Source organism: Conger conger, chromosome 1 (assembly GCF_963514075.1).
Source record: "Conger conger chromosome 1, fConCon1.1, whole genome shotgun sequence".
In the NCBI taxonomy this organism is placed as follows: Eukaryota; Metazoa; Chordata; class Actinopteri; order Anguilliformes; family Congridae; genus Conger; species Conger conger.
In genome coordinates, this window is record NC_083760.1 from 81,713,850 (window position 1) to 81,738,410 (window position 24,561).

At 41.9% G+C, this 24,561-nt stretch overlaps 2 protein-coding genes across 5 annotated transcripts; both read right to left on the minus strand.

The window, feature by feature from the left end:
* Positions 1-3,951: 3,951 nt before the first annotated feature.
* LOC133126478 (interferon-inducible GTPase 5-like) lies at positions 3,952-15,378 on the minus strand. Of its 3 annotated transcripts, none has more exons than XM_061238754.1 (3): positions 15,244-15,378; positions 5,253-5,830; positions 3,952-5,068 (listed from the first exon to the last, which is right to left on the minus strand). In XM_061238754.1, exons 2-3 carry the CDS (start codon positions 5,821-5,823, stop codon positions 4,443-4,445), a joined length of 1,197 nt encoding a protein of 398 aa, XP_061094738.1. In that variant the 5' UTR covers positions 5,824-5,830; positions 15,244-15,378; the 3' UTR covers positions 3,952-4,442. The 3 variants fall into 3 exon arrangements, with proteins under 3 accessions (XP_061094738.1, XP_061094728.1, XP_061094747.1); XM_061238744.1 differs by lacking the exon at positions 15,244-15,378 and adding an exon at positions 13,960-14,433; XM_061238763.1 differs by lacking the exon at positions 15,244-15,378 and adding an exon at positions 11,880-11,942.
* Positions 15,379-17,413: 2,035 nt separating this feature from the next.
* On the minus strand, positions 17,414-24,514 carry LOC133126463 (interferon-inducible GTPase 5-like). 2 transcript variants are annotated; one of them, XM_061238732.1, is made up of 4 exons: positions 24,383-24,514; positions 23,980-24,059; positions 19,458-20,424; positions 17,414-18,668 (listed from the first exon to the last, which is right to left on the minus strand). In XM_061238732.1, exons 3-4 carry the CDS (start codon positions 20,394-20,396, stop codon positions 18,369-18,371), a joined length of 1,239 nt encoding a protein of 412 aa, XP_061094716.1. In that variant the 5' UTR covers positions 20,397-20,424; positions 23,980-24,059; positions 24,383-24,514; the 3' UTR covers positions 17,414-18,368. The 2 variants fall into 2 exon arrangements, with proteins under 2 accessions (XP_061094716.1, XP_061094709.1); XM_061238725.1 differs by lacking the exons at positions 23,980-24,059; positions 24,383-24,514 and adding an exon at positions 22,526-22,621.
* Positions 24,515-24,561: the final 47 nt, after the last annotated feature.

Genomic DNA, 24,561 nt, shown 5'->3' on the forward strand with positions numbered 1-24,561 from the left:
CCAATCTCCCACACATTCAAAACCCATCACACAACCAAACTATTCTGAATAAATTGTTAATCTTCTGATCTGACCATCTAAGCCCCTAAGCCGGCCAGAGGAGGATGCCCCCCCCCCCACCTTAAGTCTGGTTCCTCCCAAGGTTTCTTCCTTCTCCACCTAGGAGGTTTTTCCTTGCTACCGTTGCCCTCGGCATGCTTTTGAGGGGGGAAATGCTGGGGCTTACTCTAAAGCTGTGTTTCTCAACTCTAGTCTTGCCAGAAGGTTTTTGTTGTAACCAGAAACTGAAACAAATAAAATAATAACTAAACCAATCATACCACCAAAAATGCCCTTAATTAATAAAATCAGGTTGAGAAGCACTGCTCTAAAGCATGTACTGACAAATATAGTGTGAAGTGTGCAACACAAATAAAGTTGATTTGACTTTAATTTCATTGTAAAATTGCATGGTTTGGGTTTATTCCTGGGTATATGGGTCTATCATGAGCAGCTTGTGAATTCACAGTCTATAGCAATGAATTCCCACCCCACACCTGACACACAATAATAATTGTAGGGAACATGATTTCACAGAAAATTTCACTTTCATTGGGTAACAATTTATAGTTATCAGCTATGCAAATGAGCTGGATGGCAACTGACAGTCCATAGCAACGTATGGCCATTCCACACTGGAAAGACAGCAACAATAGCAATACAGAAATTCCTGTAGAGTATTAAAGATATGGGTCTGTAGAGTAAATGTTGTCGAGGACCCGGCCCTAGGCCAGCCTGATGAGAGATTGACAGAAGATGGGTTAGGCAGGAATGCATTGTTAACCCCTCGCACACGCCATTGAGGTGGTAGTAAGAACCCCCGTAAGAGGAAAAATATGTGGTTCAGAGCTAATGTGCAGCCCTACTTGTCAGCAGAGGAGTCTGAAGTCGGGGGACTTAGATTTAGGGTACTAAGGAGCAAGGCTAAAGGTCTGACTGAGACCATGCGTAGAATGTGTTCCAGCATGACTTTGGAGGAGACTCAACATGCCGAACGGGCGATTGGTGACACAGGGGGTCTGGCTTTCACAGAAATGGTGAATATAATAACATTCTTGATTGAGAAGTGTGGGCTTGCTCCTACTGGGGAGGTACATAAGGCCTGGTTAATGCAAAAAGATGAGGAAAACAATGTGGACGATTGGGAAATGAAAGAGTAAGATGAGATGGAAAAATGTAGGAAAAATAAGGAAGAAGGGAGGGATATTTATACCGAAAGAAGATTAAGAGGCTTTAAGGGCCTCCCTGATTATAGCACTGACAATTTGTTGGATAGATTCAAAGGACTGACTGTAGAGGAGTTGGGGGATGAATTACACTCGGCTATTAGTTGGATGTCCTTTATAGATCCCTTAAGGCACCACAAGAAAGAGCAGCTGAAGAATGTATTGAGATGGTGGAGAGCAATTACTGCTGGCTTGTATGAAGTCAAAGTGTGGAGAGAGTCCAAGAGAGACTATGACAGTGAGGCAGATAACAGTGATGAATAAGCTCATTAAATAAGTTGCAAGAGCTAGTGTAGTCCCACTCGGTATAATGGGGATATTTCTGGATGAATTTCTTACCAGTATAAGTACACTTCTGTACAAGTTTCAGGATATATAATGAGTATGCTTTTAGACGTTAAAAAAGGCTCTTAGGACTTCGCTTGACGAGGAGGGCGGGACGGTAATTATATTTTATATTACTTATAAGGTAGAAGGTAGCATTGTTAGCTGATTTAAAGTTATAAGTTTCCTTTCATTTTTATGTCTTTTATTTTTCAGTAAGATACTATATAAGGTAGGAATAAAGTAGAAAAGTTTAGGGGTGTTCATACCCATTGTATTAATAGGAGTAGTAGCTTTAATCTCCCTGAAGGGGAAGCTATAGGATAAGGTAAAGGCCAAAGAGGATGGATATTTGAAGGGTGTATCTTGGCATCTGGTGGAAAGGTGAATTAGGAAAACAAAGGGGTTATATGAACCTTATGTGAATCACGTAAATGCACCGGTATACGGTTGAAAGAATATAAAGCAATGTATGTGACTAGCAAACTGAAAGATCATATTTAACCTGTGAACTGTATAATTCTATTTACTTGACTACAATAAAATATGCTTAATCATAATTATAATTGAGTGGAATTGAGTCAACTAGAAAAACTACAGTGAATACAGGAGATTATATAACAGCGTTGCGTCACACCACTTCACTTCGAGACTGGGCTGGAAGTTCAGTAGAACTTACCGGTTCTCCAGGACGTTTGAAAGTACTTAAAGGAAAAGAGAGTTTGTCTCCGAGACACCTCCTTGTGGGGTACTGCTCGTGGGAACGTGAGGTCTGAGCTCGGCACGGGGTCCGGGCTCACGACAATGTATACCCCCTTTCATGTGGTAGGAATTTATAGTTTTTGAGTCAGCAGCAATAAACACCCTCAAACCACAGCACCCCTCCCCCTTCTCTGTGAACCTGCTGACGTTGAACCCCCCGCCCCCCTTATAGTTTTAAGGACTATTTACATTACATTATTGGCATTTGGCAGACGCTCTTATCCAGAGCGACGTACAGTTGATTAGACTAAGCAGGAGACAATCCTCCCATGGAGCAATGCAGGGTTAAGGGCCTTGCTCAAGGGCCCAACAGCTGTGCGGATCTTACTGTGGCTACACCGGGATTAGAACCACCGACCTTGTGTGTCCCAGTCATTTACCTCAACCATTATGCTACAGGCCGCCCCGACTATCTTTTAAACACCGGCAAAGGGTGAGTCAGCATATCAGTGAGCCTTTTTCAATGATAGGAAGGGATATACAATGGTCTTGTAACAATGTTTTAACACAAAAATATTAGCTATTGTACCTTTACATTTTACGGTTTTATCTGTATAACCTGTATATTTTATGATGCCATTGCTTTAGTGACAACAGTTCCTTATTTTGTAACATGTGGGTGGTAAATTAGAATTTAAAAAAATTAGCTGATATTATTTGTTCAAATCCTAATTAGAATAATCTATGATGGCTCCCTAGTCAGAATAATCACACAGGCTTCTCCTGATGGTGTTACTCCCAAACAATGCTGTAGCTTATCGTATCTGCAATTTTTGATACATTTTTATAAATGTAGTCAAATAGTTTTTACTCACGACTGAGACAAGGATGAAGCTGCAGTTTTTGGTTTTTAGGCCTCTGCTGATGCTTTCTTCCCCACCCTAGTGTCTAACATATTTCTGTGGTGTGCCATGTCCCTGTCTCGCTGCCAGCACTCTCGCACCATCCTCACTGAGAACTGGTGAGTGTACCCGCATACCGGCCCACCTCAGAGAAACCCATTTTCCCAGATGCTAAAATGCTTTGTGTGGAATGAAATACAGTAAAGGTAGAGTGAAATTTGTTATTTTTCCCAAATGTGAAGGCTTTTGGATTTGAGACAAATATGTTTATGTAAAATGTTTAAATATTTAACCATATTTGTCTCATATTCATCTTTTTATCTGAAATGTAAATGCCTTCAGTAGGCGATATTGCAAATATAACTAATATACCTTTGTAGTGTCCTAATACCACCCCTTGTTGATACCCTTTGTCTTGTTTTAGACAACTGGGTAGCTGCATTGGGGGTTAGCTGAACTGTTATGGGACATACAGATTGTTTAATTCTTTAAATTCAGTTCCTGACTTGACTGAATTTAAGACAGAATTGACCCCAGCCCTGCTTGTTGTTGTATGTTTGGGATGCGTCTCGGATCTGGGATGGAGTGAAGAAGACCTCGGCTCTCTCTGAGTACAGACAGCCACTTTCCTAGCGTCCACACAAGCCTCTGCACCTGACAGTGGATCACCATGGAAACGGGACACCATGAGGAAACACCGTATTCGTATTCGTAGACGTATTCGACTCACGGAACGGAGCAAGGAAGAGGGAACCAGATTTAGGCTTGTTTTCCACAAACTTTACTCAGTCTTATCTTTTCAGAAAGTTAGAATACAGAAAAAAAGGTCAAACTCAAATTCATAACAATTTAATATGGGCACAGATAGACAGAATTCATAGATAAACATAAACCCATAGGTAGATTATATTGGTTACAGATTTAATTACTTGGGAGATTAATTCGTTTTATATAAAAGAAATATACCAGAAAAAATACCAGCACCAATTAATGTCCCATAATACCTAAAGACCAGAACATGGATACATTTCATGAGATGTAGATCATTTTCATTATGTAAAATAAACAATCCTGCTAAGTATTTGTCCATGGTGTCTCATTACAAAGATTGCTTGGCTGTTTTTTTTTTCAATACAAACAGTACTACATATTGCTCAAAAATACACAACCTAATTTATATGAGAACATCTTCATCAAGATCAAAGGCACTAGTACAGAAAGGCACTTGAACTGCAGAGAAGTAGTTTCTTCACACCTCTGTCTGCAAAGCTCTCATCAGGACGTTTTGTGCATCCTCTGCCAGCTCATTCAAGCAGCTTTTCAGCATCCTGTGGGTGGTGGCGAACGAGATTCCCGCGGCCGCCATGGAGCCGAACACCGGGATTGTGCTGGCCCAGTACTCCAGCAACATTAACCCTGCTCCGGCAAATTTGGTGAGCAACTTGATGACCACATCGGCTGATATCTCCTTGTTGAGGGGGGATTTGAGGACCACTTTCAGTTCCTCCAGAGGCACGTTCGTTTTGTCAGAGAGGTTTTTCAGGGATTCATCATCCAGGCCAAAAGCCTGGTAATAACTGCTGAGCTCTTTGACCAGGATGCCTACATCCACCACCACAGACAGACCTGGGATGGGTATGGCTGCCACGCTGCCTGACAGCAGGGACACCTTCCATATGTTGGCCTGCAGGGCTTCTTTCTTCTTCTTGTTGATGTCCAGGGTGATGTTGGGCAGTGACAGCAGGAGGACACGCTGCTTGTGCTTGGGCAGCTCTTTCTCCATCGTCTCCTCCAGCTTTGGGAAGTCGTAGAGCTGCAGGTCAAAGCTGGAGATAAGGAAGACCGTGGGAGATGCCACCCCATTTTCCAGGAGGCCTTATAAAATAGAAAATAGAGTACTGTTATAAAACAAAGAAATGGAGGACAGATTTCAATGTTCAGCTAAAACTTCTCACTGTGTAATACCATCGCAAAAAAATATAACTAGCTACTATCTAAATGTTCCCTATGGAAAAGTTGTAGAAGAGGACGCACAAAACATCTCACATTGACCCGTTACCTTTCATGCAATCTGCCCGAATTATACTGAGGGTTTTGTCCTCATCAAAGTCCTTCTTCCTTCTCTCTGCATGTATGCTGTTGTCAATCTTTGAGCGAACAAAGTAGAACCTCTTCTTCATGCGTTGGATCTCTGTGGCCAGCTGCACATTGTTGACTTTGAAACGTTCTGAGATGATGATGATGAAGAAATCATAGCGTTCAAATTCTACTTTTTGAAGGTACTCGTCTGCTTTGAAATTGGGTGTCCCAATCCCGGGAAGGTCCCACACTTTGACTTTGGGATATTTAGGGTGGGGGTACACGGTTGGCTCCATAGTGGTCTCAACTACGCCGGTTGGAGCTGCGTGCTCGTCTTCGTCCCCCAGACCCCGGAATGCATTGACAAAGGTGGACTTGCCAGAGCCAGACTCTCCTGTGATGGCAATATTTAGTTCCACACGGTCAATCTGCTCAAAGTAGTCCTGGATCTTAGCCACGGCTGAAGTCAACGTCTGGTTTTCCAGTGCATCCTTGATCTCCCTCACTGCCCTCACCTCATCCTCATCAATGATGGCATATTCGTCAGCCATGGTCAAGCTATTGAGCAAACATAGAAACAAATACCATCACATATGTACACATAGTATTTCTTTCTTGACGCCACAATTTTTTATAATGAAATAATTTGTATGTGGCTGAATTGTACACTCAGCTTTTATTTAAGCTATTTTTATACACTTTGGTTTCACCTAGGAGAAATAACAGTACCTTTTAAAAAAATATATATATATATAGTGGCCTCCAGAACTAATGGCACCCTTAATAAAAATTAAGGCTGCATAAAAACAACACAAAGAATAAATAATCTTGTCATGAAAAAATATTTGCCCCCTTCCTGATTTCCTCTGTGATTGCATATTTGTCACATGGAATGGTTTCAGATATTTAGCCAAAATGTAATATTAGACAATGGAAACCTGAGTAAATGAAAACAAAAACACATTTACTACTTAATTAATTTAATGACAAAAGACACCCATATCACCCCTGTGAAAAATTAATTTCCCCCTTAATCTTAATAACTGGTTGCTCCACCCTAAGCATCAATAGCTGCAATCATATGCTTCCTAGAATATGATATAAATAATTAATTCTGACAAATTCATAGACATAGATCAAAGAAAAATCCAGAAGAGATGGGGAAAAAAAGTTGTTGAAATATCAGTTTGGAAAAGCTATTTCAAAGGCTCTAGGCCACCGAAGCTTGGACACTTGGAACAGTGGTAAATCTTCCAAGGAGTGACCAGCCTGCCAAAATGAGTGATAACTCATCCAGGTAGTCACAAATGATCCAAGAACACCCAAAGATTGAGGGGGGGGGGGGGGGGTAAGATGATTACTGTAATGCTAATGGGGATCCCAATAAACCAACCAATAAAGACCTGCAGGCCTGTCTAGCCTCAGCAAATATTATTATTCATGACTATACTATAAATAAGAGACTGGGCAAAGGGATTCATGAGAGACTAGCAAGGTGGGAAGCACAGCTTACCAAGAGAGGCATCAATTCTCATCTCACTATTGCACAAAAAGCCCCTGGATGACCCAAAGCATTTTGGGATAATGTGCTCTGGACAGACCAGTCAAAAGTGGAACTTTTTGAACGATACATGTTGTTTGGTGTAAAGCTAATACAGCATTTCACAGTAAGAACATCATGCCAAAAGTAAAAAATGGTGAAGGTACTGTGTTGGTGTGTGGATGTTTTGCTGCCTCAGGATCTGGACAATGTGCCCTTAACCATCTGAAACCATTCAGTGTGTGAAATATGCGATAAAAGAAATCCGAATCAGAAAGGAGGCAAATACTTTCACGGCACTGTATATGTTCTGTTCAAACTTATGGGAAAATGATATACTTTTATTTCAATACATTTACTCTCACACTTCAATGTTTTTATTAAGTAATCTAATTTTTTTTCTGAAAACCATAAACAGATTATTGGCACTCCTAACAATTATTGTAGATAAAATCAACAAAATGAAATTGGTAATACAATTTTACTTCATTTAGTTAATCTCAGTTTGACGGAACTGCAATGGTTTCCAGAATAATTGGCACCCTTGATAAATATTCACCAAAAACGCTGCAAAATAAAAAAACTAACATAAGTTTTATTTTCCAACATGTGTCAAGCAGTGTGCATTATTAATCATTCAATGGAATCGAACAAATAAAACTTTTTTTTTTTAACCCCACAATTATTGCCACCCCTGGTTTAATACTGAAAACGCCCATGGAAAACATCTGTGAGTCTTTTCCGATAATTTTAGAGAACACAGGGACTTTTGACCATTTCTCCATGCAGAACTTTTCAGAATCATCAATACCCTTGGGATACCTGTTATGTACGGCGCTGAGGACCCAGACGCAGACTACAGGATGATCCAAAATCGTAGTTTATTAGTCCGTAATCGTAGCCAGGAGATCCAATACAATGACAAAAACAGAAGGTAAAAGAATGGTCGAAAAACAGGCAGGAAGGTCAAAAATCCAGAAAATCAAAAGGCGAAAGTACAGAAGGGCGTAGGCAAAAATCAAAGTCAGAAAACAAAGCAGAATATCAAACAAAACCAGAAAGACAGAATTGCAAACAAAACAAGAGGGCAAGGCAGGCTCGGAAGTCAAAGGCGAAGGGGTGTCTATCAAGAATCTCAAGAATTAGGCTTACGAGGAATTTGGCACTAATACTGATCAACGTTCTGACAACAAACAATGCAGAGACTGAGGTTTAAATACATGAGGGAAGGTGACAATCTAGGCGGGGCTGGGAAAAAGGTGGGCTAAACAAATAGACAACAGGTGGGGAAACATAATAGGGTAATAACATAATCACAGAAGGGAGACAAAAACGTGGACTGGATGCACGTAACCAACATGTAAAACATACGGCTCCGGGTTAGGGAGTAGACATTTGCATAGATTGAAGACGTAGTGATAGTTAGAGACAGGTGCGAACACTTCGCTGAAACTAAACGAGTAATCAGGGATAGCATAGGGAGGCGGAGTTATAGAACAGTGCAGAAATACTAGACAAGAGATTGCGTTAGTGAATATTTCTAAACTACCCAATAAAAGTGATTGTTAGTTAGTTAGTTAGACAGACAGTACGTGTATTAATCGGATTAGTACTGTACAATACCTAGATTAGTAGTAGTAAGAATAGTGCTTTACAACATTTAACTACCAAGAAAAAGCAGGAAGTAAGAATCGCGAGTTTAGAAGGAATGTATGAAAACCCGAAAACTACCGTAATCACCTGAATAGTGGGACACGCAGACAGGGGAGTGACTCAGCTGGTAAACATTCAGACGCAGACATGGGGGGGAAGACGAATGAGAACTCTAATGGAAAACACTAACCAATGATCTATGAAAAATGAATAAATAACAAGAATAAACATAAATACACACAGGACAAATACAGGAACATTACAATACCCCCCTCTTCAGTTCAGACCGCAGGTTTTTCATGGGATGTAAGTCTTGAAACTGAGATGGCCATTGCAGAACATGGTCATTGTTTTTACTTGACCATCCATCCATCCATTATCTGAACCCGCTTATCCTGATCAGGGTCGCAGGGGGGCTGGAGCCTATCCCAGCATACATTGGGCGAAAGGCAGGAATACACCATGGACAGGTCGCCAGTCTATCACAGGGCACACACACCATTCACTCACACACTCATACACTCATACACTCATACACTCATACCTACGGGCAATTTAGACTCTCCAATCAGCCTAACCTGCATGTCTGTGGGACTGTGGGAGGAAACCAGAGTACCCGGAGGAAACCCACACAGACACGGGGAGAACATGCAAACTCCACACAGAGAGGCCCCGGCCGACAGGGATTCGAACCCAGGACCTCCTTGCTGTGAGGCGGCAGTGCTACCCACTGCACCATCCATGCCGCCTCTTACTTGACCATTTCTATGTTAATTCTGATGTATGTTTGGAATCATTGTCCTGCTGGACAATCAGCCTATGACCAAGTCTCAAATTCCTGGCAAAGGCAACCAGATTTTCTGCCAAGGGTTCCTGATACTTAGTTGAATTCATTGAGCCATTGATCTTAAATAGCGCCCCTGGACCACTGGCAGTATAACATCTCCAAAACATCAACGGCCCACTGCAGGGTTCCCACACCTTCATAAACATCCAATTAAAGGACCTTTCAATGACTTTCAAGGATCAATAGCCTAAAATTCCAGGATCCTTCGCAGCATAGTTTGAGAGACAACAATTAAAAAGAGGCTTGAATGTGTGTTCACCAGGTCTGTAAAATAATTTTATTCTCTAAACATGTATTCATTTAGACAGTAAAGCTGCATGTCGGAACTTTTTGTAGTTAAATGTTCACTTTTTTACTATTAAGTTTATAAATTGGCCTTAGCATGAGCCAACAAAATCATTAGCGTGACATGACACCAAATGAGAGCTTGAGAATCAATTCTATTATAATTTGTTGTACTGGAAGTACACTGGCGAGAAATCACAGGGAAGTGACATGTTTTGCCCAAAACATTATCACATGTTGCTGCCGTTTTTTGGTTGTTTTATATAAGTTATTTAGTATTTGCTGTGTTTGTCATGGATCTGGTAGGCATTTGGCTAGGTTTCCCAGACATTACCGTTTCGTGCCATTGTTGCATTCTGGCCTATTTTAGTAATTAATTCCACTTTGGAAATGAATGGCGATTAGGTAATCTATGCCCTCGTGTTGATGAATGATTATAATTGCCGCGTGGCTAGGCTAGCTACGTGCCTGTCTATTTAATGCTTTCCACATGCTTTCTCATTTTCTATTTGTCCACATAGTTAACTTCCGCCTTTGTCAAAAGCTACCTTTAGGAAGTAAGGAGCTTTAGGTCGAGTTAATGTGGAACTAGGAGTTCTGAGACCCGTTGAACATCTCTGGAGAGATCTGAAAATGGCTGTGCACCGACGCTCCCCATCCAACCTGATGGAGCTTGAGAGGTGCTGCAGAGAGGAATGGGCGAAACTGCCCAAAGATAGGTGTGCCAAGCTTGTGGCATCATATTCAAAAAGATTGAGGCTGTAATTGCTGCCAAAGGTGCATCAACAAAGTATTGAGCAAAGGCTGTGAATACTTATGTAAATGTGATTTCTTAGTTTTTATTTTTAATAAATTTGCAAAAATGTCTTCTTTCATGTTGTCATTTTGGGGTGTTGTGTGTAGAACTTTGAGGAAAAAAATTTATTTATTCCATTTTGGCAGCTGTGAATACTTTCCGGATGCACTGTACATAAAAATAAACTAAGCAATACATCATTGCACAAAATATTACAATACACTGTTTACATTCAATCCACAAGCTACAGTCATACAAGCAAAAAATCTGCAGCCATTTCAGAGGGTTAAGAATCCAAACACCGCATGGAATTGAATGCTACCATACTGTAGTTGTAAAATAATTTTTGTGTTTTAAATCCGTAGCTGTTAGTCCACTTGCTTATTCTATGGCGTTTCTTCATCCGTGTTTATTCGTCTATGCGCTATCTAGCTACACAAAAATAAATAAAGCAAAACTTTATCAATAGGCTATTTATCCATCGGAGAAAGTTAAAAATGGACACATTAATCTCACCACCACGATTGTCCCACGCCATATAAAATGCATTGGCATATAAAGTGTAAGTTTACTGTTACATAAAATTATATCAACTAGCACAAGGTTGAAAATATAATTACATTTCCCAGTAATCCAGTAAAAAAAGAAAGATACGACCCCTAGCGGTCATAAACAGTATCGGTAAACCGGTTAACCGTTTAAAAAATGCGATGGTAACCGGTTACTAAAACTGATTTGTCACATCCCTACTGCAAACTAGTCTTTGTCCACAAAGTTTCAGTCTGCTATAGTTCCCCTTAAAATAAATACATTAAATTACTGTTTATTTCAATTACTCCAATTAAAGTGGGGTATTTCTCTAATGTTACTCTCACTATATCACCATAGCTATAGGGTGCACAGCTTCACCAGTCAACCAACACTATAATGTGATCAGGCATGCACTATGACAAGATAAAACTGCCAGTCAGGAGATTGAAAACCGAAAATATGACTGAGTGCAATGTTGCCAGAGTGCAGCGTTGGGCTGCGATCACACCTCAACGGGTCATACACAGTTCATTTACTGTTTGTGGTTACCAAAACTAGACTGTTTGTCTGGTAGTGTAACTAGATGGCGTAAGCAGCAAACTGTGCTCTACATGTCATTAACCCACAAATGCAGCCGGGTTTCACATAGTTTTATTATGTAGCTAGCTACAGAAAACAGACATTCCCCACTTTATTCAGCTTCAAAAATCAGAGCAAGAGCCAGTTTTCTTCTCGTAATTTTTATCAAGAAAATGTTTCAGTAGCTGTTGTAGCTAACTATTTTATACACAAGATCGAAACGGTCTCAACCTTTCTTTTCTTCCTCAAAATAGTTTTTCTTCATTAAAAAAAACACGTTAGGTGTGAACATTAGTAACTAGTTAGTAACTAGCAAATGGTTATTATTACCTTCTACATGTTAACATTACCAGAATACAAGGGGTACTGTATGTACCTGCTTTTAGCTTGCTCAGTGCCGTCCGGTGTGATTTCCCAGCTGCATGACTCATCAACACAGTTTCGCCCATCGCGAGATTTACTGCAGGCTCTACTTCGGGACATATGAATCTTTGAGTAGCCATTCTTTATACATGGCTTTTGTGAGCCACGAGTCTCCAAACTTTCTCGAAATTTTCCAGGCATGATACTAGGTGACGGTTCATATAGCTTTTTTAGCTTGCTTGTAAACACAGCTATTGACCAATGACTATCGCACTGAGGCAGGTGGCGCTATTCACAGATGGCAGGAGACACATACAACGGAATGTAATGCAATGTTATGTCCGGTACTAACAAAATTAAGTAATAATAATAATAATACATATATATGACTTGAATTTCCATTATTTAAAATATAAATATTCAAGCACTTTCAATGATTTTTCCCAGTCAAAGGGACCCGTGGGAACCCTGCCACTGCCATATCTGATGGTAGATATGAGCTGCTTCTTCTTGTGTGCATTCCATTTTGCCGTTGAGTCATATGTTTAACCGTTTATGTATGTTTTGTACCCATACCATCTGTATCTTCTGAATTGACTTCTTTGGATTTTCTTGCGCTCATAGTTGACAAAGGGATTTTCCTTGCTTCTTACCTCATTTTTATACTGGAGTTTGCATAATGCATAGAAGGAGAACCACCTCATACAGTACTTACTGTTAAATATGTGGGTAATTGATGCTTGGGAGATGTATTGCTTCCAGTGGCCCAGAGGTACCAGGAGGTTTTGGCAGAAAATCTGATTGTCTCTGCTAGGAAGCTGAGACTTGGTTTTTGGTAGATTTTCCAGCAGGACAATCACTCCAAACATACATCAAAATCCAAACATAAATGGTTAAGTGAATCCATAAGCAGTAACCCAAGGCATTGAGGAATGGTCAAAAATCCTTCCAAATGTGTTCTCTAACCTTATCACAGATTACAGGAAAATACTCATGGTTGTCATCTTTGCCAGGGTTGTTCGCACAAAGTATTTAACCAGGGGTGCCAATAATTGTGAAACCTGTTTTCTGGGCATTTTTTTTAATGTAAGACTTTACACATGTTGGAACTGTTGGCACACTATACTCATGTTGGAAAATAAAGCGTACGTCCATAACTGCATATTTATCAAGGGTGCTAATAATTCTGGAGCCCACTGTACAAACACTGATTTTTAAGCCTGTACTTTGCATTTGCATTGACTTATTTGGTCGTCATGTTGAGTGACAACAGCAACAAACTCCAAATGCCAATTCCACGCCTAGAATCAACCGTTTACCTTGAAAAAAACAGAGCTGCCAATTGTCCAATTACTTTTGGTCCCCTTAAATGAAGGAACTCTGTATAAAAAAGGGCTGTCATTCCTACATGGTTCTCCCAATATTGATGCAAATGGCCTCATATCAACGCTGACAGCCTACACTTAACTTCGTTTCCATGTTGAATATCAAATCCAGTCTGCCCGAGTAAAATGACAAAAAAATGCCAATGTCTAAAAACTGTCCTGTAGCCTATGCATATTGTAATAGCCCAGTATTTTTCAAAATTAGATCACCTATAAAGGTATTTGCCGACGTCTACTGGCATTGAACTTTTTGGTATTGATATGTGATTATCAATCACTTATTTCAACTGCTAAATGTAAAATATGTTGTCCTCTGTAAATACAGGGCTGCATTTGGGAGTTAGGCCTAGGCCTAAGGATCGTGATTTCTTCTGAGCAAACATGTATTTAGTAAGCTAATACTTTCCCAGTAGAAACGTCATTTACGCAGTAGCATAGGTAGAAATCCAACTTACATTGTCTGTCCCTGGGAGCGTATCCTTTACAATTATTAGGTTACTCGGGGACTAGTATAGCAAAGTCATGTAAACTTGCTGAATGAGCGTGATTTCATCAAATGTACGTATTCGTTAAGTTAAAACAATTGTAGGACAAGCTTAATTGACAAGAGGCTAATTTATCTGAAATAGATCCCGTTTATGGTAGCCTAAATTTCATGACTGCGAAGAAGCGGTAACTTCACATTTTGTAATTATTTGATAAACTTACCGAATGCTGCTCTTCTGCCGATTTAAATTCACGGAATACGCACTTTAGCTCATGTTTCCGTCTTTTATGTTCTAGCGCATACCATGGGCGACGAGGGGAAACTGCTCCTACTTAGGCTGATATCAGTTTCGTTTTACTGGAAAGACTTGTATGAAGAATAAACGAAACAAGGTCACATTAAAACGCATGGCGAAGGTGAAATAATGCATTAGAACTACCCAATAGGCGTACTTCACACTATGGCAGATAACCCAGTTGTGTTCATTAATCGAGATCAGTTTAGAACGTGTGATGTAGCCTGAACTATTATTTCACCTGGGTGGAAAATATCATCCGTATTGTGTAACAATTGTAATACTTATAGGCCATATGTTGAAGGTTATATGCATTAAATGTTGACGTGTGCACCCACTTCTTTAAATTCAGAGAGTTGTCAGAATCTAGAGCAACTACATTCACGGGATCCCTGTAACACACTGTAATAGTCCTACTATATCACAGCAACTCGCACGCATATGCCCGCACTAACTACAGTTTCAGTGTCTGTGCATGGTCACACAGTCTTACATTTTACATTTTAGTAATTTGGCAGACGCTTTTAATCCAAAGCGACTTACAAGTGCATAGGTTCTACCACAAGTCAAAGCATCACATCCAGAACTAGGAAAATACACCTGGACTGCTGTTCTAAACATATAGTCGTCATCATAAGTGCAATTTTTTTTTTTTTTGGGGGGGGGGGGGGGGGGGTTAGACAGGGCTATCAGAAGGGGTGGGCGGGGTAAATCAGGAGGGAGGACTAAGGTAGAGTTTGAAGAGGTGTGTTTTGAGTCTGCGTCGAAATAGGGGGAGGGATTCTGCTGTCCTGACAGTGGTAGGCAAGTCATTCCACCACTGAGGAACCAGAACGGAAAACAGGCGTGAACGTGCAGCTTGACCGCCAGGTGCCCGTAGAGAGGGAACCGTAAGGCGACCAGAGCTGGCAGACCGGAGTGGTCTAGCTGGGGAGTAGGGAGTGATCAGGGATTGTATGTAATGTGGGGCAGTCCCCTTAGCAGCCTGAAATGCCAACACTAGGGCCTTGAATCGGATGCGTGCGGCAATAGGAAGCCAGTGGAGGCCAATGAGAAGCATCTTCTCTCCCGATTGAAGATTCCCGTCAACACCAGCCTCAGCTGGTGAAAATACCCCTGCTGCTTTTTAAATAGTCTATAACAATTTACTGCAATTCGCTGACATTATTATTTGTTCAAATACTAAATAGCAATAATCTATTACACCGACCTATACACCAACAAGACCCCTCCGTTCTGCCACTTTGTGCCGTCTGGCACCTCCCCCTCCACTTCACGCTCACGACTGCTGTCTGTCCTGGTCTCACGATGGTGGAATGACCTCCCGGTGGATGTCAGAACGGCAGTCTCTGACCTCCTTCAAGCGCAGACTGAAGACCCATCTCTTCAGGCTACACCTTTCCCTCCCCAATTCACAATCACCGTGATTAGCCTTAGACCGTAATGGCACTTGTGTATAGATATCGTTACTTGTATAGGTATTGTTGTTTTTATTGGCTGTTGTATTCTAGCTGCCAACTGTGGTATGCTAGTTTGAAAGTTGATTGTACTCTTCAAGGGTTCTGAATTTCTGTATGTTTACACTAGGACTCGGAACTGTACTGTCCTCTCAGGTCCACTTTGCACTTGTTCTTGTGTTTAATTTGCACTTTGTTGTACGTCGCTCTGGATAAGAGCGTCTGCTAAATGCCACGTAATGTAATGTAATGTAATATTATGGCTCCCTATTCAGAACAATGATGCCGATTTCTCCGGATGCCGTTACACGCAAACAACGCTGCAGCTGATCGTATCTGAAATGAATGTGACCTGGCATAACACCACTCGATTACGCCACCTTGGAAATTACGCCCAAGGAAATAGACGTGGATTCAATAATAAAACAGAGTTTATTAATTACAATCCTAAAAACAACCCAGAGGATCCCCAAAATTATAAAATGAGCAGGTAGGTCTTCCCCGCCGCTAAGGGGCGCTACTGGATGCGTGCGGGTACGGGTCCGTGGAGGGTAGAGGATTTACCGGAAGTGGAACCGAAAGGTCAGTCAGTCGTGAAGGTGCCAGCAGACACACACGCACTGTAAATCGGTGAGATACGGACACGGTGAATCAAATATTCTACTTCCGCACACTCACACAGACACACACAGACACACACACACACACACACACACACACACAATAACATGCAGTAAAAGAACGGCCCCACTTCCGACGGCGCCCTAGCGACCTCCACGCCAAACCAGATTCCAAACCACGCACTGCAACGTAAGCAGTAAGCCGCCCCAAATCCCCAACTCCATCAACAGTTGGTTTGTCAATAGTACGAATATTAAAACTAGAAATGAATATGGAATCCCAGGGAAAAGGTGGATACAACACAGTTTAAGAACACAAACGCTCCACGTAGCCAGTTACTGGTATATTTGTAGAACTGGCGCCCTGCTATCCACGTCCCTTAGCTCTTTAATGAGCCTACGCGAATTTCTAATGTCGGCAAAACAGCAGCTAGCAATGTCCTATAATGGCAGAAAAACATTTGTTAGTGCATAGGTAGTGTGGCGTTGTGGAAAACGCAATATTGTAGCGGGGACACCCCCAGAATGTGGTTACAACGGTTTAAACAGTATTTCCAGTATCAATTAGTAAAGCTATCTGTATCCCGAATGTGAAGCCTCCCAAAGTGCACCGGATTGATGCGTTTGACCGTTAGATTTCCTGAAAATATTTGTTTCATAAAGCAATGAAAGATCGGTTTGAACCTCATCGCCAAAGTTAAATCATTCATTATTATTCCATACTAGCATACGCACTGGCATTGAGAGTCTAGTTGTGTTTATTCTTATACACTCAGCCTTCTGCTGCTGTATCCACTTTGGTTATTATTATGTAGTTCATAGATTTAAACCTTCAATATCTCATTCATTCATTATCCTAACCCGCTTATCCTGAACAGGGTCGCAGGAGGGCTGGAGCCTATCCCAGCATACATTGGGCGAAAGGCAGGAATACACCCTGGACAGGTCACCAGTCCATCGCAGGGCACACACACCATTCACTCACACCTTCGGGCAATTTAGACTGTCCAATCAGCCTAACATGCATGTCTTTGGACTGTGGGAGGAAACCCACGCACACACGGGGAGAACATGCAAACTCCACACAGAGAGGCCCCGGCCGACGGGGATTCGAACCCAGGACCTCCTTGCTGTGAGGCGGCAGTGCTACCCACTGCACCATCCGTGCCGCCTCTTCAATATATCTTTAGGGCATTTTTAGTTAAAACTACATATAAATAGCAAGTTTTAAAAGACCAATTCAAAAACATATAAACAGAAGTGAGAATTAGTTCATCCACAAACTGACATGGAGGAATCAAGATTTACCAGTGAACAATGATTTAATACTTTAGAACAATTAATAGTGTAAGCTGGATTCATGAACAACAGCTCTGACTGCATATTTCTTTCATGTTGCCCTGGTTACAATGTAATTTGATCATGTACTACTGTATGTACTGTATATAACACTGAAGCCAAACAACAAAGGCTGTTTAAAAACAACTTTTAACTGCCTCAGAGAAATCAAATGCTGGATGACCACTGGCTAAATGCTGGCTTTTCTGACACTCCAACTCCAGATTGCTCAGATCCTCTACCCAACTACCAGTTCCACGTTTGTGGCTTAAACTGAAAGGGGATCTAGCCTTTTCAGTGGCTGCCCCGAAGCAGTAGAACGCTCTGTCACTCCATGTCAGAACTGCCTCCACTATTCCAACACTTAAATCCCATCTGAAGACCCACCTCTTTTCTCTGGCTTTTGGAGACTATGTTGTTGTGTCCTTGTCTCTGTTTTTGTATGATGTAAATTGTAGTCTGTAAAGAAAAAGTCATGAAAAAGAAAAGAAAAGTTTTTTCCCTACTCGAGTAGTTGACAGCCCTAGCCACAATGACATCACAAAAGGAAACAGATACAAAAGCCACATTCTTGCTTTGACCTTTTGCTGACAGAACTGGTTCCACGGGCCAGAGTCAGAAAAGACCAGTGAAAGTGGTTGGACTACATATACTACTGTATGTACAGCATATAACACTGAAGCCAAACAACAAAGGCTCTTTGAAAACACTTTTTAACTGCCTCAGTGACATCAAATGGCGGATGACCAAAAACAAAGTCGACGCTGGAAAATGTCTGTGTTCACGATCGATTATTGCTGTACAACAATGTCCAGGCCTAATTCAATCCGCATCCCATTTGCAGTTTTAATACATAGTCCTCTGTAGGGTTCCCCTCCCAGCATCACCCAGCCAAATCCCCGGGGTCACATTTGGCTCCCTTAGTCCGCATAAAAATATCCTGGATCCGGAACGTCCTCTCGGGTGTTGTCTGCCCCATCCAGAGCTCTGTGCATCACTCTCTCGGCGTCCTCACGCAGGTCCTTGATGGCAGACTTCAGTAGGCTGTACGAGGCCATGAAGGAGACGCCCCCTGAGATGATGTTGCCCAGCACCGGGATCCGACTCTCCAGCAGAGCCGACAGGACCTGCTGGCCCAATGCCACCTGGGACAGCATGCCCTCCACAGTCTGCCTTGAGAGATCCCTGCCGGAGGTGGAGCGCACCTCTCCGTAGAGCTCCTGCAGAAGGGTGAGAGTGCAGTCAGAGGTGCCGTCGGTGGAGGAGACGGGAAACAATAAGCAAAGGACACGGTGAGCACTGTATAAAATAAACACCGCAGGTGTCATGAAATTGGGGGGAAATGGGAAATACACATTAAATGTGTCGTAATGTTTTACAAATATTTACAAATGATGATGTTCGGGTCTTTTGGTGTTCGAACTAAATAGCAGGACGCTACAAGCTACAAGTTACATTACATTATTGGCAGTTGGCAGACGCTCTTATCCAGAGCGACGTACAGTTGATAAGACTAAGCAGGAGACAATCCTCCCCTGGAACAATGCAGGGTTAAGGGCCTTGCTCAAGGGCCCAACTGCTGTGCAGATATTGTTGTGGCTACACAGGGAATCGAACCCCCAACCTTGCCTGTCCCAGTCATTTACCTTAACCACTATGCTACAGGCCGCCCTAGTGCCGTAACAAATTATATTTTAGCAGGAAGGAGCAAGAAATAAAAGCAAGAAGTAGTAGTAGACAACAATAGGCTTCAGGGAAATACTGTATCCAAACAATAAATGCATAGCTGGGTTTTGCCATGTTTTAGAGTCAATGGCATGAATAAGAGTCATGTAATTGTGTAATTAATGTGTAATTGTGTTGTGCTTTTGTATTGTATTGAATTTCATGTGGTAATCTCTGCTTGCTCCTCCCTTGGCCAGGGCTCCCTTGTAAAAGGGACTCACCTGGTTAAATAAAGGGAGAAATAAATGAGTAAAAAAGAGGATCGAGCTTTGAGCTATGGTTACCTGAGAGGATTTTCCCGTCATGTTGGCCAACCGGAGCAGGGAGTTGGTGTCCAAGCCGAAGCTACGCTGGAAGGACTGCAGGGTGCTCATAAGCATGGGCACGCTGCTGTGAACAGCGCCCCCTGGCATCGCGGCACTCAGACAAGCCGCCATCGCCGTCTGCCACACGCTCCCGGCCAGCGCCTGCTGCTTCCTCTCCAGCACGGCAGCGGTGAGGTTGGGCAGCGCCAGCAGGAAGACGTGCCTCTTATGACCCTCCAGCTCCCTCTCCAGGGTCTCGTGCAGCAGGGCGAAGTCGAAGCGCTGCGGCTGGAAGCAGGAGAGCAGGAAGACCTGGGGCTGCCCCGCCCCGATCCTCTGCAAGCCAGCCTTACAGTTGTCTCGTATCTCCCTCAAAACGGCCTCTTCGCTCAAGCCCATATGCCCCCTCCTCCGGGCGGAGGCCTCCAGGTCGTTGTCCACCTTGTTGCGCACAAAGTAGAACTTCTTCCCTGCCTGCGCCACGCAGCTGGCCAGTGTCACATGACACTCCCTGAAGCGCTCTGACGCCACGATGATGAAGAAGTCGTACTTGGTCAGCCCCACGTCCTCCAGATAACGCTGAGGTTGGAAAGTGGGCGTCCCGATGCCCGGCAAGTCCCACAAACGGACGGTAGGCGCAGTGGGGTGGTCGTATGCTATGATCTCCTGGGTAGTTTCTGTCACACCGGTCTTTGCCGCCCTGGGGTCATCATCGTCATCAGCGATGCCTCTGAAGGCGTTGATGAAGGTGGACTTCCCTGAGCCTGACTCCCCCGTGACCGCGATGTCCAGTGTGGCGGACTGCCGTTGTCCCAGCATGCTTTGCACCTGTGCCACCACCTCCGTCACCACTCGTGACTGCAGCACACTGCTCATCTGCTGGATCTCCCCCTCGCTGATTGTCTGAAGCCTTGCCATCGTTGCTCTCTACCCCCTTAGTGAAGCACTAGAAACACATTGCCACAGGTTCAGATCTATAGCACTGGAGACAGAAGCATTCATTTCCGCAGGGGAATGTAATTGTTTTCTTCACAAGCGCAATTAGCGGGAAAATTCAATTGCCAAAGGAAAAAGAAAATTGCATATTCTGTGAATCGTTAATTTAATCCAGCGCAGCAACAAATGCAGACACGCTACTTGATTCTTTCATACAGAGTACACATTCACGCACGCACACACACATACTTGCTGTGAGTAAGGCACACACAGAGGCCGATGCAGAGAAGGATAAAGCCAGAGCAAAAGTATGGATTCCAATGTCTGCATGTGCAATTGAAATGGCAAGAAGTAAAACTGTTTTCGGTAACATGTGAAAGGTGGAAAATATCCTTATTATGGCTGAAAGTATGTATTTACTGCTACAAAATTTGCAGACCTTCCATGGGGTCCAGGCACTAAACTTCCCAAGGACCATGAGGAGTTCTCGTGTGTGTGTGCGTTTTTCTCTCTTATATATTCAATGAGTCTAGATGGGTGAGCTTTGCCCGTCCATTAACCTCCCCCTTGAGTTCCCTTGACCTCTCAAAGCGTTAGATAAGACTAAATGATTATTTCTGATTTACACCCTGTTTTTGTAATGTTGGTTAGAGGTTGATATGTGCTTATTAAGTATTCTGTATTCAACTATTTACTATTTATGTCTTTATTTTCATAGCTATATACTTCCATATCCAACGTTAATATCCACTTATCAAGTTTTTTTAGGACACCTTTTGAACAGTTAAAAAATATCCTTGTATCTGAACATATACACTCAGTGACCACTTTATTACAGTATGTTGACCTATACACCAACTTCTTAATATCGAGTCTGCCAATCATGTGGCAGTAACGCAATGCATAAAAGCATGTGAACATGGTTAAGAGGTTCAGTCATTGTTCAAGCTAAATATCAGAATGGGGAAGAAATGTGATCTAAGTGACTTTGACCTGATTGTTAGTGGTCTGTGTATTTCAGAAACTGCTGATCTCCTGGGATTTTCACACACACAACAGTCTCTAGAGTAACGGTCAGGCCCAAGGCACTTGGAAAAGGATTAGAAATTATTAGCGGTTAATTTACGGTTCTTATTTTGTGTGGTGGCCTAATGTTGACTGTTTATGTTGTTTAAAACAAATTCATAGTGTTGGCAGATTTGTATCACAACCTGCGCCTAAGGTATATCTGCATATCATTTTCGGGTGCTGTTTAAATAGTAATCATGTACAGGTAATAGTAATAGTACAATAGAATTTATGTACATTATGTAACCTCAACCGTGTCCAGTGATTGCTGGTTTGTCACACTGAACAAGCTGCACTGTATCCTATTCAATCAATATTTGCTATTAGCTGACGGACAAGTAAGCACAAACATTACACTAGTTATAGTGATAGCTGAAACTGTGTTTTTGAAGATAAGAGTTATTAAAGCTGAGGACAATGTTGGTATTCTCAAATCCCAGCCTATGTGTTTTGTAAACTTAAGTCACAGTGAAATATCCATCTGTAAGTTTGTTATGTGCCTATCCAGTTAATTTGTTGGAAGTTTGCATTAATTTCCTTCACAGCCAGTAAGAAATGTACTCTAGGGTGTAATAAGTTGTTTAGCATAAGGTAGAAATAATTTAATAACTTATTTATACCTTTTCTGAGAGATCTTTCAGAAAGGCAGAAATGAGAGCAAATACTATCGTTTGAGTTGAGTTTCTACAAGAACTATACACCAAATAGTCCAGCGACAGGACATTTTGTACAAAGTTATTCGCCACGTTATGTAGCCTATGATAATCCCGCTTTACAGAAATATACAAAAGACGAATACACGTGCAGCACAGACACATTGTGTTAAATGCGGTGATTCGTAGGCTATAAATTAAAAAGATGATTAGAATAAAAAAGTATATAAATCTGCTCAGCGAAAGGAACTAATTATTATTTTACTAGCCTATAGTCGACATGGTTCACGAACCACATCCGAGTCGCCCAATGGAAATATAATCACTAATTTCTTCCACAATGCCGTCCAATGTATCGACTATTGAGTTATAAAATAAGACTTTGCTTACCTGGGTGTTGGAAAAGCGTTGAAACCTATCAAGCTCTTATCCCTCGCAGTCGGAACTGAAAGTAGCCTTAAAATGAAACTAACCAATAGGCCTACAAGTTCAGTAAATACAATCTTTTGTGTTACGCTGCCCTCTATGTGTGAATACATGTCTTTACTTTACATTTCAGATCGGCTGACTGAGAAGCCTGTTTTTTTGGGTTTTTTTGTTTTTTGTTTTCCTCTGGCCTATATCTTTAATTTAATACATGCATACAGATACACACAAATTAAAGAAAAAACACGTATAACACAAAAAAGTTTAAATATTTTGTTTATTATTTTTTAAAATATATAATACATATAATACATAATCTCGGATGGCAAAAACATGTTGTGGTGAAAATATTTAACCAAAAACTGTATTTTTAGTTCTTGAGATTAAGAACGTCCCCTACAGGCCAGAAATGAATAAATATAATAATAATTAGCCTACCTCGTCTAGCCTACCTGGATATAAGCACAATCATAGTAAATTAAATATCGTACAATTATTCATAGCTTTACAGTTATCAGTGGAAAGTTATCAGTGGTACTGTTCAAACACACTTAAAATGACAATAAAAAGTGGTTTCCCATGAAAAAATATTTGTGTGAAATTTAGCATATATAATAATTACTTTTACTAGACATCTCTACCCTTACTTGTCAGATACGTATGTGGAAGCAGCCACCCTTCAGCTGGCAGTTGCCACCCAGCTCATTTGCATAGCTGATAACTCAAAAACTATAAATTGTTACCGAATGAAAGGGGGTATACATTTGCATGTTGCGCCATGTGAGTGGAGAACCCCAGAAGGACCCGTGCAACACAGCCACGCACACGTTACGCATTAGGAGAGGTATGCAAAGTAGTCTATTTAGTCTAAAAAGTAGTCTAAAAAGAGTGAGAGGAAGAGCCAGCTCCGAACCGGGTAGACGACGGACCGTCTACGCCCTGCCGTACCGACCCCAAGAACCAGCCCTGAAGGAGACCCCACCTTCCCCGACGGCAACCCCCAAAGACCCGGAATCTGACGCCGGACACGTGAGCCTAATGACACCCAAGAGGGAAGGAGGAAGGGGGCCCTGGAGCAACTTGAGTTGATTTTGCCTGAACGGCCCCTTTTATTTCTCCTGTTTTTCCCTACCCTTGGCCTGAGGGGTGGCGCTATCACCAATACCCCCAAAAAAAAAAAAAAAAAAATTTTTTTTCGGATAATTGCTGACTCCCGTGTCTGGTTTTCAGCTGGGCCCACCCACTGCACCTCAGGATCCACCCCGAGGCACCACATATGGTGGAAAATGCCGGCAGACTGATGCCATGCTGTGGAAGTTGGTCTGGGCAGAAGAACCGTCACGGTTGAGTTTGTGAGAGTGAATGGAAGCAACACACCCTGGGGAAGAGAGAAGAAGGAGACGACTGGCTGCACCTACCCTGGCCGAGATGCAAGGCGCAGGAGCAGAGCCGCACCACCCTGGCCGAGGGTGCAAGGCGCAGGCGCAGAGGAGGGGTCCTGAGGGATGATGATGGAAACACACTTAAAATGACAATAAAAAAGGGTTTCCCATGAAAAAATCTATATGTGTGAAATTTAGCATATATAATAATTACTTTTTTAGTTTTTTTTCTATCATAGACATACTATCCAAGCAATACAACAGAAGGGGAATTCTGAATGGATTGTCGATTAGCAAAACTGTTTTATAATGCAAAAATTGTGTAAAACAGTCTCAGTTATACGAAATAACAAAGGGCATCAGAGTCCTTCTGAATTTTCTTTCAGATAAAAATGTTCTGGGCAGTATCTACGGATAATTCTAAATTAGACACCTCTACCTTTGTCAGATACGGATGTGGAAGCAGCCACCCTTCAGCTGGCATCACTGTAAACTAGGGGTAGTTTCAGTTCAATGATCATCCTAGATTTAAAGGTTCAAAACATAATGGGTCTCATTCATGAAACGTTAGTAAATCTATGTGCAGATTTGCACATAAACGTCCACGCTACTAAAAAC

Coding starts and splice junctions, on each gene's coding strand:
- LOC133126478 (XM_061238754.1), bottom strand. CDS start 5,823: ATGGCTGACGAATATGCCATCATTGATGAGGATGAGGTGAGGGCAGTG. Junction 5,069..5,252: donor TCGGGCAGATTGCATGAAAG/GTAACGGGTCAA, acceptor CTATTTTATAAG/GCCTCCTGGAAAATGGGGTG.
- LOC133126463 (XM_061238732.1), bottom strand. CDS start 20,396: ATGGCAAGGCTTCAGACAATCAGCGAGGGGGAGATCCAGCAGATGAGC. Junction 18,669..19,457: donor TGACGGGAAAATCCTCTCAG/GTAACCATAGCT, acceptor ACCCTTCTGCAG/GAGCTCTACGGAGAGGTGCG.